Raw genomic sequence first — 19,911 nt, 5'->3', positions numbered from 1 at the left:
TCCCAGTGTGTTTAAAACACAGTTCAATAATACAATAAACGTGTACAAGGCCAACATCTGTCACGCTACCTGGACACTGTGACCTGAGCGCCTGCCTCGTGGTTTATTTTTCGAATCAATGATGATGATTTAGAGATTTTATGTGCGCTTTTCAAAATATTTGTATTTTGTACACGGTACAGGGACGATGTTCGGGATTCGAGTGAGTGAGTGACTTTAGTTTTACGCCGCACTCAGCAATATTCCAGCTATATGGCGGCGGTCTGTAACTTATCGAGTCTGCACCAAACAATCCAGTGATCAACAGCATGAGCATCGATCTACGCAACTTGGATGGCATGTGTCAACCAAGTCAGCGAGACTGACCACCCGATCCCGTTAGTCGCCTCTTACGACAAGAATGGGTCCCTGAAGATCAATTCTAACCCGGATCTTCACAAGTCACGAGATACTAGGATTTAGGGTTTGAGGGGTACGTACTCATTCAAGTGGTCGAATCTCGTACACCCCGCTTTAGCTCATAAAACTCATAAATGATAGCATGAACATTTGAGCCAAGCCATCGAGTCACGATGACACAAGTAATGACGCAAACCCTGACCCTAACAACAAGCAGTGACACCAAGCGTAACTCTCACGCCAAGCAATGACACTCTAGATTCCCAAGATACCTGTATATAGGCCTGCGCAATTTATACACTTAAATTGACTCGAACGGGAACAACTCACGCAGCCTTGACGCCATCGTTCAGTTGACTGGAAGTACGCCAAAGCAACTGATAAGAAATCCCACTGTGTATATATCCATTCATCGTTCAGTCTGATTTATGACGTACTAGTATTTTACAGAGGAATATCCGGGCATCAAAAACACTGCTGGATTGAATGCTTGGGTAACATGGGTAACACAATACGTCTGGAAGTATTTATGGCGGATGTCGGGGTGTACACCGGATACAACTGAGGTATTGTCAGTGAAAAACCTGCCCGATGTGCACATCCATCAGTATAGACATCAGGCAGACACCCATCGTAATAGATTTATCTTCAGCTTGACATCCATCCGCCACTGTTTCAAATATAGATGTATCTGAGTAGTGAAGAATTGAGTCTCTTCGAGATCGCCATCTTGTCACCTCCGTCACGTGTAGACAGTCCCAGTTATCTGCTCCATGTCGCGCGGCATATCCTATACATCACAACTACATTTTAACTCTCATATCATTTTAATTATATAAGCAATCTAAAAACATATGCGAGTGAGTGTTTTCCCGTCTTTTGTTTCTTGTAGCCCGTCGGGTAAGGGTCACTGAATCCGATGCATGTGACGTCAACCTGCTCACTCAACCAGTCAATCAGCTGTTATCGTGGCACTATGGGCAAGTAGTACAATGGTTGACAACCAGTCTGAACTGTAGACGAATACTCAATTCCTTTTAGAAACTGGGCAAATGCAAGATATATTTGGGATCACACTTTCTCAGTTAATTGCAGGTTCTGTTTTGTTTTGTTTTTTCTATACAACATGTTAATAAGATTGTAAGTATGTACAAAGTTTTTAAAATCAGGAACAACAACCTACGCACGTGCATGTTGCTTCAGCGTGCGCCATATGTAAACTGCAGGAAGTGATTTTGCGTTAAGACATAAACGGTGTGTGAATGTGTGTCGGTGTGTTTGTGAGGTGTGTGCATGTGTGTGAAGGCTGGTGTGTACACACATCCATTGAAGTCATTATGACATTTAACTTTATAACAATGTGTGTTTTACCCCAGGGCCTTGTAACGCTAAAAACTGCCATCAAGCTATATACTGTCACTAACGGGGTCTTATCACTTCATACCGGTATATACCTTGATGGCAGTTTTAGCGTTACAAGCCCCTGTGTGTTTTACAATATTCATGGGTTTAAATTTCTATTACCATGCTATCGTCAAAATATTGAGCACACTATAACAGTCATCAATAACGATATTGCCATGTTTTGGGGAGTACGTTGAACGCCATACGATGGGGAAGCACAAACGCCGAAGTAAGTGAGTGAGTTGAGTTCACTTCAGTGAAACAGAAATATAAACCTGGCAAAGTGAGATTGGAACCAAGGAACACAGGTTTCGGGTACACAGGGACACAGCGACTGGGTCACGTGTTCTAACGTGCTGTCATTTGTAATTCCGCATGGTAAGACCCGCTTCGTCAGTAATGTACGTACATAGTGTCTCGGTGTCACGTGGTTATCGTCAGCTTCTAGTCATGTACTTATCTCCCTTATATGTCACTGGTCACGAATGTTGACTTCTCCACCATGAATATGTGAACATGTTCAAGCTTGTTTGCATGCTTGTTTGCTTGTTTGTTTGACGGTACAGTCAGTAATATTCTAGCTAAAGCACGGCGTCATCTGACTGTCACTGACACCTCTCCACGCCGTCGGGGTGCGATGGCGCCAAATCATTGTACGTGATCCATTCGCCTCTTACTACAAGTCACATAGTGATCTATGATTGTCTGGGATTCCATGGGAATATACTCTGTGTCGTCAAAACACAATTAAAAACTCTTATTCGTTTGTACAACTAGCGAAGAAAGTGATGTTGAACTTTGGCCCCGTTCAATAATCGCGATGTTGGTAAGAATAACTATCTGAATAGATTATAGTATTACATTTCCTACAATATAATGGCTTGTTACATTGCGTTAAATGTTCGTCCGTCAAAGACGTCTAGCACAACATAAAATCCCACCTACAAGTTGGTTCATTGAAATAGAATGCCTGCCGGTACTAATTCTATGGGAAGCAAATTTACCTGCTCACCTTCACCTGCCATTCCAAGCCTGATAGGTAATAGTCAATCTGCCATATGACTGATACCAGGGGAGGGGCGGTCTACTTCACCTACCTGTCCATAGTCGGTATGACGACAGCCACGTCACAGTGTATGTCACCCACCCCATCCCCGTACACCCGTCTACCCGACGTGGAGGTTGATGAAGGTCAGCCACAGTTCAATGCTGGATACAGGTGTATAAACATCTCCCGTCTATACTCTTACACTTCATACACCAGCCATTAATATACAACATTCTGACATGCTGTTTGTAGGTTATTGTCAGAGATTAGACAAAACTGTTATAAAATCAGGTGTGAAGTTATTTTCAATGGTTTAAAGTCACACAAAAACATACACAAAAATCTATTGTACTATCTATACTGAATATTCTTTAATGTTGTCCTTGAAGATAATGCTCAGACAACGAATACACCTTGATATATATGGTTACGTTGAATGTCATACCTTACACGCACATAATGTTACATTTCTATAACATACTGAAGGCGTATTGCTCAATACGTGCAACACCAAATATCCACAGGGATCTACCTGTGTGTACACCGGTGACATAGATATTCAACCTGAGAGGTATATGTGCATATATGATAACCACTAGAGAATTATAACGCACGCGACCCGCTCAAGCCATTGACAGCTGGGTCGTATGACTGGGTTGAGTTCTAGTGAAGTATTTAGGCGAGTTGTACAAACAGCCGAGCTCAGTCAGGGAACGTATCCCACCACAACAACACCATGAAAGTCCGCGGGAAGGTCGCCTTGGTTACGGGAGCCGCACAGGGCCTAGGGAAGGCGTTTGCAGCGTCTCTGTTGGAGAACGGTGCTAAGGTATGATGCTGTTTATTTCCGTGAGGCAATATTGTAAAGGGATGTGTACCACGTCCATGTATTAGTATGTTACTGCCTTCAGCGGGACTGATATCGATTTCTTAATCGTTGTACCTGTACTAGCGTTGACCTAGTTAAATGACACAGGTGCTGATAGATCAGATACCTTATCAATGCGCGTGGCATAACACTGACAAGATATGGCGTGTCGCCTTTCACGTGTTGACAAATACTGGGAAATCCTTCCACACACTTGGAAGAGTAATTGCTATCAGCTGTAAGACCTGATTGTCCTTGTCGCCAACGTCCCCGGCAGACACGACCATGTTGTATACATGTCGTGTCCGTGGTGTGGCTCAGCAGTGAAGTCACTACGATATTTTGTTGGATATAAAAGTTGAGATGATGTTGATGTTGAAACAAAGTCATGCTTCATTGTAGAATGATATTGATTTTTTTATCGGATTTTGAAGTGGAAATGACATTGAAATTTGTACCCTAAATCAACATTAGATATTAAATGTTTAAACAATGCCACAGATTTGAGGTTGGATTTGAAAGCTGAAATGCTTACGTTAGAAGAATATCCGATGTTGAAGTAACTGGTCCATTTAACCCTACATGTCAACAATCAGTTCATGTGGACTTCTAAACTCTACTGGGGCGGTGGGGTAGCCCAGTGGTTAAAGCGTTGGCTCGTCACGCCGAAGACCCGGGTTCGAATCCCCACATGGGTACAATTTGTGAAGCCCATTTCTGGTGTCCCCCGCCGTCATGTTGCTGGAATATTGCTAAAAGCGGCGTAAAACCAAACTCAGTCAGTCAGTCTAAACTCTACTTCTAGTCCGAGTAGCACCTTGGTAGATACCAGAGGGCGTGGTCGGGAGTCCAAGGTTCACATCGTGTCGGGAGCATGTTAGTTCCCCCACACTGGACACCCGCTCCTTGAGTGGCTTAACTGGTGTAATGCGGTATTCACGGTGCGAGAGTCCAATGTCATTATTTGTCTGGCAGGTAAGGGGCGGTGGGGTAGCCTAATGGTTAAAGCGTCCGCTCGTCACGCTGAAGACCCAGGTTCGATTCCTCACATAGGTACAATGCATGCAGCCCATTTCTGATGTCCCCCGCCGTGATATTGCTAAAATCGGCGTAAAACCATACTCTGTCACTGTCTGGCACTTTGCGGAGTTACCGCGCTTAGGGGTTTCAATTTTCTCGAAATCCCGGGATCTCGCCATTCCCTATACCGGTAAAGCGAACCAGATAGAAGCATTTCCATTCACAACACAAGACTAGCGATCTGAACAGATCATGATTTTTAATACTGCTTGGAACTTTGAGTAACATCATAACATGTAAAAAGTGAATGTCCAACTTCAAGCTAGTGTTTCTCTCAGTTAAGTAAAGTAAGAAATATGTGAGCGCTACCCTAGCTGAAGCCAGAGTTTAGTCATTTGGCACAACCAAGATACACTGAGTCTCGCCTAATCAGTATCTGTTGTCAAGTCTCATGACAGAATATGTGTCTTCCCACAATATAAGGTTTACAGCGTAAAGACTTCATTATCTCCCTTGCTTCATCACAGACAGGTGCTCTCCTCATCCTGTCGGCTAACTGAAGCAGGAGACTACAAGTGTGTACCCCAAATACGGGTCTGTACACAGAATTAAATGTACCCAACACGATAACGACAAATTCTTCTGGCCATGGAGTGAGTGAGTGAGTGATTATGGATTAACGCCGCTTAAGCCAATATTCCAGCAATATCACGGCGGTTGTCACCAGAAATGGGCTTCAGACATTGGAATCGAACCCTGTTCTTCGGCGTGACGGGCGAATGCTTTACCCAGTAGGCTACCCAACCGCCCCTAGCCTAACCGAAAAGGAAAAGAAAACATCCTATTAGTATGACGATAACCATGATGAACAATGTATTGAAATTAGAGTGAGTGAGTGAGTGACTTAAGTTTTACGCCGCACTCAGCAATATTCCAGCTATATGGCGGCTGTCTGTAAATAATCGAGTCTGGACCAGACATTCCACTGATCAACAGCATGAGCATCGATCTGGGCAATTGGGAACCGATGACATGTGTCAACCAAGCCAGCGAGCCTGACCACGCGATCCCGTTTGTCAATTGAAATTAGAGATAGTAAATACTAGTAAAACACATCGGGGCAAATACAGTTACATTGCGGGAAGTGTAACTCTGTGGTGTTAGTAGCACGACGTCCATACCTCACTCACTCACTAAGCAGGGTGTGTGCAAACTACCCAGATACACCCAGTCACCATGTAGGCATCGTATTACTGTAATATGACGGTGTAATTCAGCGGTAAAACGTGTTATATTGTAATTTATAAATTTTGTGGTAAAGTTCAATAGAAGTTCATGTCTAATATTGATTACCTCCCTTGTGGGGTGTGGTGGGCGAGCTGGCTAAGGCGCCAGGCTAGTGATCCAGCGATGTTGAGGTGTCGGGATCGAGCCACCTGTGACCGGGTGTAAAAACCTTGGAGTCAACTTTGTGTGCAGACTCTTTCAGTGTCGTCACAACCCCTAGTGTACAGTACACAAACCTGTGCACTTAAAAGAACCCACGAATCCGTTGGTAAATGACCAGATGGTGGCCACATGAATACATGCAAATACCTAGTTGCGGGTACAGCAACATGCAGTAAACTTGGACAAAGTGCTGTGACTATGTGTCCCAGTCCACCCAGCTGTGAATGGGTACCTCGTAAGGATGGGAAAGCCACATTAAGTCGATGCGCCTAGTGGCTGCAAGAGTTGTATGATCCCCCAGGGAGTTGAGATTGATAATACGACGTGCCGTTGAGACTGACATCCTATGACCGAGGGAAAAACAAAGCGCCTGTGGGCAGCCGAGCTGGAACTCAGCGCTATATAAATAGATTATAATAATAATAATTGTCGTGACGAGCTGTAGACAAAATGAACAACACGAAATGCAATATACTCGATATATAGTCAGCCATAAGGCTGGGATGAACAAGGATATGACAGATACATACAATTCTGTATGTACTTGATACTGACATAATGATTAGTTGGGCTCTAGGTATACCCTACATTTGTGAACGTGTGCAGATAATTGAATCCAAACCTGAAAGTCCAAATGATTGAGTTTAGTATGTTTCCTACTTAACATAAACATCCCTCTGGCCACAGAATGTAACAACGTCCTGTACTGATAGAATTGATGCAAGTGTACATATTTGTCACATAAGGCACACTATCTCGCAAAGAGAGATGCTAGTTTAATTGGAATTAGGAATGAACATAGGCTATTTCCATAGCATATGGGTAGTTCCTGTACATGTTTTACAATGTTTTGTCAAACTTTGAATGTTGGGTTTAGGTATTAGTTTTGTTTCATATGGAACAGCTGTTTGTATAAACGAGGCGCTATTTTGGGGCATATCTGTAGAGTGATTCAATTAGAGATTGCATACCATGAGTGGTAGAGCTCACTAGAATAGTGTCATCTGAGTAGTGTCATAAGTCCAGGTATGGTCACATCAGCCATGTTTACACTATATACAGTAGTGTCATAAGTCCAGGTATGGTCACATCAGCCATGTTTATACCATATACATGTATAGTAGTGTCATAAGTCCAGGTATGGTCACATCAGCCATGTTTTTACCATATATAGTAGTGTCATAAGTCCAGGTATGGTCCCATTAGCCATGTTTATACCATATATAGTAGTGTCATAAGTCCAGGTATGGTCACATCAGCCATGTTTTTACCATATACATGTATAGTAGTTCATTAGGTCGCCAATAAAAACAAGAAAAAGCCTTGCAGGCATAACTCTTCCTTGGCCGACACCACATAAGATATGGAATCTGACGAACACCCTTGAAACACAGCATATGCTTGTGCTGTACTGTATGAACAACGGATAAATCGCCAGTACTTTGAGTTTATGCGTTGGTCATGCATTTCGCGAAACAAACCGTCGTGCAATATGCAGTCAAAAGCCTTTTCGTTATTCTATAGCGTTGCATAAAGGGGACAATTAGAGTTGGTGTAATGTGTGATGCAGTGGTCAAGTGCCCCTGCACCCATCGGGGCTCCGCTCTTCTCCTGGAAGCCAAACTGTAGATAGTCTGGAAAATTCAGGTCGTTTAACTCAACCCACTTGTTTATTCTGTGAAAGAATGGCCTTTTCAAAGAGTTTTCCAATGGCAGGTATAAGTGTGATATCTCTGTATTTTCCAGGATCTGTTTTGTTCTTACCATTCTGTTTATGGATAAGAATGATAAAACCCGTTCGGTATGATTTAGGAACATTTTCAATCCTTATTATTTCGTTCAATTTTCGAACAATCTGTTTCACGAGTTTTATTCAGCATATATCAGATGATTGGTCGTATCATCGTCTGGCCCAGGTGATGTATTATTGTGAGTGTTGTTATCATATTGTTTATCTTATCAATGTGATTTGTGTGACTGGAATAAAGTCTTCTTGGTTATAATGTCTTCTGTCAGTCTGTTTATAGCGATGTTCATTGAACTATTAGAACCTACCTCTATCACCTTGTCTGTGGTGCTGTTGCGGTCTACTATTGTAGCTCAGACCCCATCCTCGCTGTAGACCATTTGATATTGTCTTCCTATCTTTCATATTTGGAAAGTTGAGTCTATTTTGGAGAATATGAATGTTGCTTTTGATTGGATAGTGGTTTGATATTTCAAATGTAACGTTCCGATCAGTTCTATGGTTCTCCATACAACCTTGCATATGTCCTGCTATTACGACTAGTCCCAACATTGGTTATTTAACCAGACACCTAAAGTGTACATACAGATCAAAAGTCAGTTGTGGATCTTGTTGACTTGTCTTTTGATCTGTATGTACAATTTAGGTGTCAGGTGAAATAACCAATGTTGGGACTAGTCGTCTGTTTAGGATCAGTTTCTGGGTGAGAGTTTGAATTCTGTACGGTATGGGATTCTTTTGTTTAGATGCATGTATATCAACATTTATTTATTGATTTGTCAACAAATTGTCTCTGTTATGCATTATTTAACATTTCTTTTGAGTATTTTGTTCGTATCATACACAGTTTTTGTGCGTAAACATTTGGTCTTAACAAATTGTTGTTTTTGGAAGTCGACACGTAACAAAATATTTACGTAGCGTACATTGACTAAATGAGATTTTCGCAGTTTCCACGGAATGTTGTGCAGACATTCCAAGTCAATGCAGAAATGGACAGTAACTTGTCCTGCAGAAATCCAAGATTTGAGCGGACCTCGTGCAAACTTTCTTTTTCATTCGTCAAATACACTGCAGAATTATAACATGTGAGCCGAAAGCTGGTTTTCTACGTGTACAGGAATATATTTGGTTTTAAACTGAAGCGGACTTTTGTATCACTGCTTATCGAATATGTATCTCTTCATGTGTACACAAGTGATCTTCAGTGTCCACTTCAGTATTGGAGGCCCGGACAGATTTATCAGACAACTCACTGCCTCATAGGTGCAAACCTACGAAATTCAAGAAATGCTAAGTTTTGCAGCATTATGCGTAGAATTATCGAAACGTTATCGGTTGTGTGGGTGAGTGAGTGGCTGGCTGACTGGTTGGTTTGCTTGTTGATTAGTTGTTTGGCTGGTTATCGGTTAAGTGGGTGAGTGGCTGTCTGACAGGCTGGTTGGTTTATTGGCTTGTTGGTTAGTTGTTTGGCTGGTTATCGGTTGGATGGATGAGTGGCTGGTTGGCTTGTTGGTTAGTTGTTTGGCTTGTTATCGGTTGGGTGGGTGAGTGGCTGGTTGGCTTGTTGGTTAGTTGTTTGGCTTGTTACCGGTTGGGTGGGTGAGTGGCTGGCTGAATGGTTGGTTGTTTGGCTGGTTATCGGTTGGGTGGTTGAGTGGCTGGTTGGCTTGTTGGTTAGTTGTTTGGCTTGTTACCGGTTAAGTGGATGAGTGGCTGGCTGAATGGTTGGTTGTTTGGCTGGTTATCGGTTGGGTGGTTGAGAAGCTGGTTGGCTTGTTGGTTAGTTGTTTGGCTGGTTATCGGTTGGGTGGGTGAGTGGCTGGTTGGCTGAATGGTTGGCTTTTTTTCCCGTTTAATGCCTTACTCATCTGTATTCCCATTATACCACAGTACCTTCCCATTATACCACAGTACCTACCTTCCCATTATACCACAGTACCTTCCCATTATACCACAGTACCTTCACAGTACCTTCCCATTATACCACAGTACCCTGTTAGTGGTCGAGTCAGAGTGACTGCTTTTGTCAACACCAATCCACCCGATGGAGGTAAGATGACCCACAATAAACTAAGCCTCCGCACTTGACCACCCAAACCCCTGGGTCGCCACAGACAAGCAGCACAGGTTGCCGGGGTGGTTCTGACGTGTACTTCTCATAATGACATATACGAGGGGCATAGTGGTGGAAAACGTCGGGTCCGATATACACCGAACCAACAAGGTCAAATCTCAGCGGTAGTCGTCGATGGTTGTCACCCATTTAAATAATATCTAGTCATGGGAGGCACTGAATAATAACTCATGGGAGGCACTGTGATCGCCCAGTCACCTACAGTCAACCTGGACATGGAAAGGGTCCAGTGAGAGTGTTTTACGGCGCTTTGACAAATATATCAGTTGTATTGGGTGTCAGCTGGGTGGGAGCCAGGAGTGAGGTCGTAGACATTTACCACCGGTAAGGGGCTGACAAACGTCGGAACAAACCTAATCAAAGCTAACCGGGATTCGAACCCGCGATCACAGGTTTCTGGCAAGACGTATTTGATGAGCGGACTGCAGCACCTTAGACTAGATGGACCACCCGTGCACCCAGAACTGCGAGACACATGTATAGCTATGTATTGCTCAAGTACCGTAAAGCAAGGTCTGTGAAAGATCATGTCAACTGTATGTATATTTTCAGGTTCTGTTCTCGGATGTTAACTCGGAAAAGGGACAAGAGACGCTGAAAGAGTTTGAGAAAAAGTTTGGACAAGAAAACGTGGCTTTTGTAAAGTGCGATGTCACATCACAGGCAGATATGGAAGGTACATAGTATGACGAGTTTGTCTACAATATATTACTATACATGTACACTGCTATATACCACTATACTACTTTACACTTCCATATCCTAGTATACTGCACATGTTGAGATATGACTTCTTCACCAAAGGGGAGTCCATTCTGTAAGCCGGTAACTGCAGTGAGAATATATCACCAAGTGTAGCCGATCCTAGTAAAGTCAGCGTTTACTCTTCCTAAACCCGAGGACCTACAACCTACATAAGTATAAATGTTTATTATGATTTAAAAGAGGGATGTGCACCCTCCATCTCCTGTGGGTCCCAGCATGCATTGAGTAGATGCAGTTGTCCGTGGGTGTACCACGAATACCGTGTGTCTTCCTATTCTCTTGAGTAAATGGTATCGACACCTGGTTAATCAGGAGAAACAGGAGCGGGAAGTACGCCCGCAATCCCAGGCAAGGTTGACTCTGTCAGAAGAGAGCTGGGTTTCTGACAAAGTTCATTTATTAATTGTGACGGCACATCCGGCATAAGAATGTGATGAACATACAGCGTCTCGGAACGCGATACACCGAGGAGAACTGTAAGCCATGATTATCTTTCTACCGGAAACGAGCTTAAAAGAAGGTGATATGCATGTTTTGTGCTTAGACTTGAAGATGTAGATCTACATCATTTCACCTGGCATGTGCTAGCCTCCCCCTGTATCCGCTGACGTCGTGAAATAGCTGTTGATTAGATTAGTGAGTTTCATTCCGCATTAAACAGACCAGTTATATCAATAGAAATCAGTGTGAACCACGGATGCAAACCTCTATAATAGAATCCTGGCACGGTAAACGGAGGCAACTCTCTGCTCATCGAACAACAGCACCTTCGATGACTTTTTAGCAGAACCATTAATTTGTTTATGTCTCTTTTGGGCGCCCAACTATGACATCGTAGATAGCTGCACACTAAACACTGAATGTATGATGAAAACAATGTTCTGATTTTGTTGCCTTTCACGTCGCAAAGCCGGGTTCGATTCCTCACATAGGTACAGACTTATGGTATGATGTATGTATAATAGTGTAGAGTCGACGTTCAGTACTGGACTACTGGTAGATGATACCACAGCGAGGAGAATGAATAGTCACAGCGTTTGACGTCCTTGCTATAATTGTGTATTAGTATTCCCTCGTGTTCTCCGTTAGTTTGTCTAGCTATCCAGTACAGGCAGGGTAATCTGGGTTTGTTGATTCAGCCCCGTAAAGCTTGTATTCGTTCTGCCTATCACGTGAAGAGCTGTCCTACAACTCTGAGAGTAATACACATAACAGCTCAACCCTTCATAGCTACTCCTTGAGCAACGATATTCTGAAAAGTAATTATATCAGTAATGCATTTGACGTAGTGGTTGTTCCCGCCACTTAGTACGCCCGTGTCGTTCCTGTTTTTGTCACTTTGTACAAGGAAGGCCGATCTCTGTAGACTACAACTATTGGCAATCTCTCTCTCTCTCTCTCTCTCTCTCTCTCTCTCTCTCTCTCTCTCTCTCTCTCTCTCTCTCTCTCTCTCTCAGTCTTGGGACTACAACAACTGACACCACCATGCTTCAGGGCCCAACGTGCATCTATACTATGTACCTTCCATATCTGCCTGTACTTTACAATACACATTGACAGTATTCTCGTGGGCACTACTAACCCGATGTTGGTGCCAGTTACTTTAAAACGGTTATTGGGGAAAGAAATGCGTTCAACTTTTTTCACTATTCGATAGGAAAGTCCATCCACAGCGGGTTGTGATGCCATTAAAACATGTATCTTCAGATGGTTACAACTGTCGTTCTGCTAAGACAGAGGAAAGTTTTTCGCTGTTATGACGTGCTCCAGGAGAACACAATTTTCAAACTCAATCTTGCCTCATAGTAAAATGGAGACAAACCTTCTTTGTTTTGTCCTAAAGCGCTTAGTTCTATGTTTAAATACGAGTTTTCTAATCTTCAGTGGCACAACATTAAACAACATCAAATGTCAAACCACAGAGGATATATCTCCAACCTAAAAACATGTCACAGTGCAAGCATTTCATAAATCGCCAAAGAGAGAGATGCACGTGCTAAATCTATTCCACGTGTATCCCGCAAGGCCAGTGCTCTCCTACAGTTCTTGATAAGACCTGGTCTTATCGAAATAATGTTTCAACATTTCATTTAAGGTGCTAGTGTTTGAATGTTGACTGCTCCTGGTAATAACTCAGACCACGAGGTTCCTCTGTTGTCTAATCGTTGACATAATTACCAAGACCATGAGGCGCCCCCAGTGTGTAGTCATTGATACACTTCCAGGCTCCCCGGTGTTTGTGTCCTTTGTGTATAATCTGTCCGTGCCTCGTGGTCTGAGTAACCATTTCAACGTTTAGACACTTCCTTATCAATCCTATACTTGGCTCCTGTAACCGAGATGCCAGAATATTTAACATATACTACAATGATGACCTCTATTGGAAGCTGGAGTGTAGCTTCAGCAGCTGCAGGGCCTGATAAGCATGCATCTGGACTGGATCGGTCAACAGACACTAATAAACAGATTCTAGCGTTCTTGCAAAGTTTATTGTACTCGTGCTATCTGCTCAGCACACAACACACGAGAAGTTATGTTTGCGGGTAACATGAATATAGGCCCTCCCAATAAAGGACTCCTGTTTCCTTGATCATTGAAATGGTTGGGGCTTGTGTCTCACTCCTGTGCTGAACGATGTCACTGATGTCGTCTCTCATATCTCAGTGTCGCTACTTTCCGGAAGTTATCTCATTGGTTACCAGAACTTGTCTGAGCGCTCATCTCTAGTTTTCTCAGTGCTTAAACGTGGATGCCTCATTCCTCTCGAGCAGTTGCAATTGTCTCAGTGTATCAGTGTTGGTGCTAACAAGTAGTTTTCTCAGCGCTTCTGTCCGCCATTAGATGTGTCATCACACACCAAAAGATGTTTCAGTCTCACCAGTCGAATCAATGGCTACTCATTAGTAGCTGTAGCTGATATATCATGTCTTCCTAAACTCGAGGTCGGTTATGTAGGTACTCTGTTTTCAACGAAAGATTTATTTGAAACTAACTCCACCTTCGTGTACGCCCCGAAACAGAATATTGGAACAGGCACATAAACCCGGACTGTAGCTTGAACTATCAGACACTTGGACAACAACACTGGAGCTCCAACTGCAGAATACTCACCTGATCACTAGCCATCACTCACTAGCACTCGTTCATTTCTTCAACCTTCATGTGTCCCCCTGGTGTGTTTCAGCTGTTTTCCAGCAGGTGCGTGACAGGTTCGGGGGACTGGACATCATGTGTAACAACGCCGGGATCGGGGGAGAGAGCCGGGAGATGTGGGAGAAGACTGTCGACATCAACCTGGTAACTGTTTTTGTCATACACAAATGTCACTTTCGTACTGACATCGTCCATCATGCCTGCTGTGAACGCCTCCCGATCAGGTGACAGTGTTACCCACGTCAGTGTTCCTGGACGCCTTGGCCCTTTGCTCATGATATCTAACACAGGTTTGTCTGACTGTAGCTCCATTGGTCTGACGTTTCCTTCGTATATTTTGGATTATTTTCACATTATCAGTTAAAATGTCTTCTGGTGATAAGAATTTGTATTTGTTCCAAAAGTATAATGACAGCACGCTATATATTCCCACTGACTGATTTTTGTATTCCACGCCAGTGTTATTCTGTTGATACTGCTTCCAGAAAGGCATGATACGGGGCACGTACCTGGCAATGGACGTGATGAGGCAGGACAAAGGGGGAAGAGGAGGGGTCATCGTCAACGTAGCGTCCATGGCAGGTGGGTGGTAGGGACAACATGGTCGGCGCAGGTAGCGCTTAAAGAACCGTAACAGGGGGTACAGTCGTGTAACAGAGGGTAGCTCAGAATGTAACAGATGGCAACACTGATGTAACAGCAGGGATAATGGGAGATGAGGATGTTACAGAGAGATATTGACGTGAAACAGAGAAGCACGTGTACCAGAGATTAGAGTCAGATGAACAGAAGGCGTACAATGGAGAGTAGCGGGCGTGCAACACAGACCAGCGGACGTGCAACACAGACCAGCGGGCGTGCAACAAACGGTAGCGGGAGTGCAACACACGGTAGCGGGCGTGCAACACACGGTAGCGAGCGTGCAACACACAGTAGCGGGCGAGCAACACACAGTAGCGGGCGTGTAACACACAGTAGCGGGCTAGCAACACAGTAGTGGGCGTGCAACACACAGTAGCGGGCGTGCAACACAGTAGCGGGCGTGTAACACACAGTAGCGGGCGAGCAACACACAGTACCCGGCGTGCATCACAGACCAGCGGGCGTGTAACACACAGTAGCGGGCGTACAACACAGACCAGCGGGCGTGCAACACAGACCAGCGGGCGTGTAACACGGAGTAGCGGGCGTGCAACACAAACCAGCGGGCGTGCAACACAGAGTAGCGGGCGTGCAACACACAGTAGCGGGTGTGCAACACAGACCAGCGGGCATGCAACAAGGTAGCGGGCGTGCAACACAGAGTAGCGGGCGTGCAACACAGTGTAGCGGGCATGCAACACAGACCAGCGAGTAGTGGCTGTGTATCTGACGTATTAAAATGTGCTCGTGTCGGACATGTAACATTGTGTATCGGGTTGTCGGACATGATGTACTGTAAATAAGTATGGCTGACGGATAACGGGCGTGACTCGAACTACACTAGTATAACGCTGAATGCGTGACGTTTGACATAGAATATGGCCAGTTCATGTGTAACATTATTTCGCTGTTTTTTGCAGGTATAAACCCAAACCCATTCGGCCCGGTTTACTGTGCTACTAAATTTGGCATCGTGGGCTTCTCCAGAAGTTGGGCTGTGAGTTCCACGAACACATGTAAATAGTTGATATGATATTAAAGGAAATATAAATAATATAATATTAATATATATCAAATTAAAGGTATGGTCGCTATGATGTATCGACATAAGGTCAGTAATGCTAAACCCTGAAAACTGCTTTCTCCGAACTTAAAACACAACTTCATTCTGCTAAGCACTGTGTATTCTTCCGAATTTCAGTTGAATCCTGAGTGTACTGGGAACGGCATCCGTATCAACATGTTGTGTCCGGCCTTCGCCGACACGGCCCTGGTGGCCGACATCGACAACACCGCCGTTGGATCACCGACTGCTGCCAAAGAGTTCATCGACAAAATTGGGATAATGACGTATGTTAAACCCTACACTTATAGCATTAGACATATGGAATCTACAGGGGAGGGGGTATATGTTTGTTGGTGACTTCGACACTAGCGTGTAATTGTTCAGATATAGGTGGTGTACAAGGAAGATACAAGGAATATGTTTGTTTTTCAGTCCCGAATATGTGGCGGAAGGATTTCTGGATCTCGTTCAGGATGAAACAAAGAATGGCGCTGTTTTAAAAATGGGAAAGTCGTTCGGCAAAGTGTATCACGAATATTAAAAACAATGAAAACGTCGAGAAAGTGAGAAAACCAAGAACAAGGCATGTGGAGTGACCTAAAGACAAGACCTGTCGGGACTGGTATTGACGCACAGTATCATACCGACACTACAATTCATGAAATCCTCTTGTGGTCAAAACCAGAACTAAAGTTGTATAAATTACGAATGCTTCGAAGAATATTACCTAAAAAAAGTAAGAGTAATACATTGTTAGTTGATTAGTCCTCTTTACGAAGTTATAAATATTATCCTAAAAAAAGTAAGAGTAATACATTGTTAGTTGATTAGTCCTCTTTACGAAGTTATAAATATTAGCTACGTTTTGATCTCAAAAGGCTTTCGAGAAACTTCGTGACAGGGCGTACACCATGGCAACATATGACATCACAAAGGGACGTGTTGCTGCACGTGTTGTACGTGCAATATAGCGAAAACATTTCTTCCCGAAATTTGTCACTGTGCCTTCATGCATATCAATGCACGTGATGGAAAATAGCAGTGTATATGTATGTTGTCATAGATACATTAACATGCACGTTCTATAAAGTTAAATTACGCATATTCTAGAATGTCATATAATTGTCACTTTGTATCATGCATCGGCATGTAATATCTATATATTTGTATATGTGTACATGTATATTATTTAATCCGTTGTTATAAACTTTACAATATACTCCACGTCTTATCTGTTTCATTTACAGTTGTAGACTATATTTTGCACATGTGTTTTGTGATTGTTAGCTTAGAGGCATAACTGTCCAGACGAACTGAAAGGTAGCGGAAGAAACAAGAAACCATCAAGGGAAGTAGATTCATGTAGGCTCACCATGCCAGGGTTTTGTTTGAATGTCACTCTCAAGTACTCCGTTAGTCAACAAATGAGAACGATGAATTACAAAATAACTCGACCCGTGAATAGTCTAGTAAATGCCAATACGGTACAAGGCATACCCTGTACACTACAATATCTGATGTTTGATATTTTTATACACATCACCCAAAAATGTTTAAGACACTATCTTGCTGCCCAAGCTGACATCTTAAACGGACGTAGCACAGCGGTGGGAGAAACAGCGCAGCAGGTACGTGCTACGCACAAAACCAAGGATGGTAGGTAAGCGGACAAAAATGAAAAATACAACTTTATGGATGACAACTTCTTGTTTATTGCGTTAAGCGATGTAGATTCTTACATCGTTATTAAGCTAAACGTGACTACAACCAAATGGTGAGAAGCATGTATACATGGTATGTTGTGACAAGCAGCAGATTTACATTAACAACAACATGTAATAGAATAAGAAGTGGTACATAATTGGAAGAGGCCAGTAGGGAACTAAACACAACAAGTAGCTCTAGTGATGAAGCCAATAAACAGGAGGATTAAGTAGTAACAACAAATAGACAGACACACCACTTGTTATTCTATTACATGCTGTTGTTGATGTTAGTCTGCTGCTTGTTGAATCTACATCGCTTAACGCAATATAGTTATCATCTATTAAGTTGTATGTTTCATTTTTGACTCGCCGTGCAACTTCTAGAATGCCGATCAGACAAAAGGTAAGCGGACGATGAGTAAGAAGGGTGATAGGTTGATGGAGTGAGTGAGTTTAGTTTTACGCCGCTTTTAGCAATACTATGATTTAAACATATTTATTTCTAAAGAAAGGAACCGGATTGGTAAACAAGCATAAGCTTATATGAATACCGCTCCGGGATACAATGGAAGGAAGAGTAAACATGTAATGACGAATGTACAAAGTGAATGATATATAAATGTTGCAAAAACGAGAAATAACGCCAATCATTGCTAAAACAGTACGTATATGTCATATGAAGAAATTATTTTTGATCAAATTTGGCTGTTAAATTAATAAACGAGTGCACTGAAATAAAAAGTTCTTTGTTTACTATCGAGGAACAGCTTTGTTTTCCAAACAAAATTGATTTTAGGTCAAATCCTTTAGTATAAAGATACATAACGTGACGTATATCGTTGTAAAGAGTACATGAGAAGAAATAATGAGCAGAGTCTCCATAGTTGTGGCCACAAGAGCAAGATGATGTTGGAGATGTAAATCTTTCATATATGTGCGCATTAAGGTCACTACATTCACATCGGAGACGAGAATGCATGATTTGACAAAATCTGCTACCGAAATTTAAGTCAAAATGACTGTAGATATTAGAATCATTTAAAAGTACATTTTTGAATCTCGATAGGCACGGTGATTCTCTATGTTTAGCCGGTAATGGATTCCCTAATTTAACTGTATCTGGAAGAAAGGACCTCGCATAATTTACAGATTTACAGTTTATAGTCTGAAGATTTGAATCACCGCGCAGATTATAACCAACGACATCTGGTACTCTAGGCGGAACAAGGTTACTAAGGTAACTTGACGTAGAGTTATTAACCATTGTGTAAAACATGGTCATTTTATGAAGGTACCTTCTACGATACAACGGGTGACAATTAGTTTCTTTGTATACTCTCCCAAAAAGGAAACGCATCATGAAAATAACAATTTCATGTAGCAATGAATTAAAACGTGATTCATTTTACATAAGGTTTTGCTCTGTTTATGAGTCCTATGGCGTTTATGTTTTGAAACATCACAACAAAACGCACCATCCGTAAAATGCCCGTATTTAACAGCATGGTTTTCAATTTCGGCGTGTAGTGTCACAGAATACACAATTTACATGCAATACACGTGAAAGTTGGGGATCAGATAGTCTCAATGATGGGTATAAAAGGTTGATCGCTGTCTGTCGATTATTAACTGTATTTGGAATATTGTTGACGAACGCAAAATGCCCCGTCTAAGTGAAGCCAACCGTCATATCGCCATTGGTTTGCTTGAAGCAGGCCAGTCTCAACGTGCATTTGCCCGACGCATGAATGTTCACCAAAGCATCATTTGACGGCTCTCGGAGAGATAACGCCGGCAGAATGCGGTAGCATATGCCCCTCGTAGTGGGCGACCTCGAGCGAACATCCGGGTACATCACCTGCGTCATTGAACAGCTACGGCGACCAGTACCGCTCGACAAATACCCGGATTGAGGAGGTTTTCTGCACAGACCGTCAGGAACAGGTTGAGAGAGGCTGGTTTACGTGCCAGAAGACCTTATTTTGGCCCTGTGCTTCGACAACAACATTGTCGACATCGAGTTCAATGGTGCACCAACGTTCAGGCCCGGAACCTACCGAATTGGCGTAGAATCTAGTTCAGTGATGAATCACGATTTCTATTGGAACGACGCGATGGAAGAATGCGGGTGTACAGACGTCGACGTGAACGTTTCGCCGACGCTTGCGTTCCCCAGGTGGACAGATTCGGCTGGGGGGGTGTTATGATGTGGGGAGGGATCACCTGACGTAGGAGAAGTGATTTGGTAATGATCCAGGGCAACCTGACAGCTCAACGGTACTGTGACGAAATCCTACGCCCACACCTCCTTCCAATCAGTGATCGCCAGAGAGAGTTGTTTCAACAGGACAATGCCAGGCCCCACACAGCACGTCACACTAGAGACTTCCTCCAGAACCACAACATCAATGTGCTCCCCTGGCCCTCAAGATCACCGGACTTAAACCCGATCGAACATCTGTGGGATGCCCTGGACAGACGGGTGCGACGCCGTAACCCTCAGCCCC

At 43.2% G+C, this 19,911-nt stretch overlaps 1 protein-coding gene across 1 annotated transcript; it reads left to right on the top strand.

Annotated features, from left to right (window-relative positions):
- The first annotated feature begins 3,403 nt into the window (after positions 1 to 3,403).
- LOC124259710 (15-hydroxyprostaglandin dehydrogenase [NAD(+)]-like) lies at positions 3,404 to 16,917 on the top strand. The gene is made up of 7 exons (XM_046693899.1): positions 3,404 to 3,680; positions 10,625 to 10,748; positions 14,022 to 14,134; positions 14,476 to 14,572; positions 15,553 to 15,629; positions 15,834 to 15,982; positions 16,131 to 16,917. Exons 1-7 carry the CDS (start codon positions 3,588 to 3,590, stop codon positions 16,237 to 16,239), a joined length of 762 nt encoding a protein of 253 aa, XP_046549855.1. The 5' UTR covers positions 3,404 to 3,587; the 3' UTR covers positions 16,240 to 16,917.
- Positions 16,918 to 19,911: the final 2,994 nt, after the last annotated feature.

The sequence above is a fragment of the Haliotis rubra genome, unplaced genomic scaffold (genome assembly GCF_003918875.1).
Source record: "Haliotis rubra isolate DU_JTF1 unplaced genomic scaffold, ASM391887v1 Scf733, whole genome shotgun sequence".
Lineage (NCBI taxonomy): Eukaryota > Metazoa > Mollusca > Gastropoda > Lepetellida > Haliotidae > Haliotis > Haliotis rubra.
The sequence above is the reverse complement of the archived record's forward strand: the minus strand, read 5'-3'. Positions and strand labels throughout refer to the sequence as shown.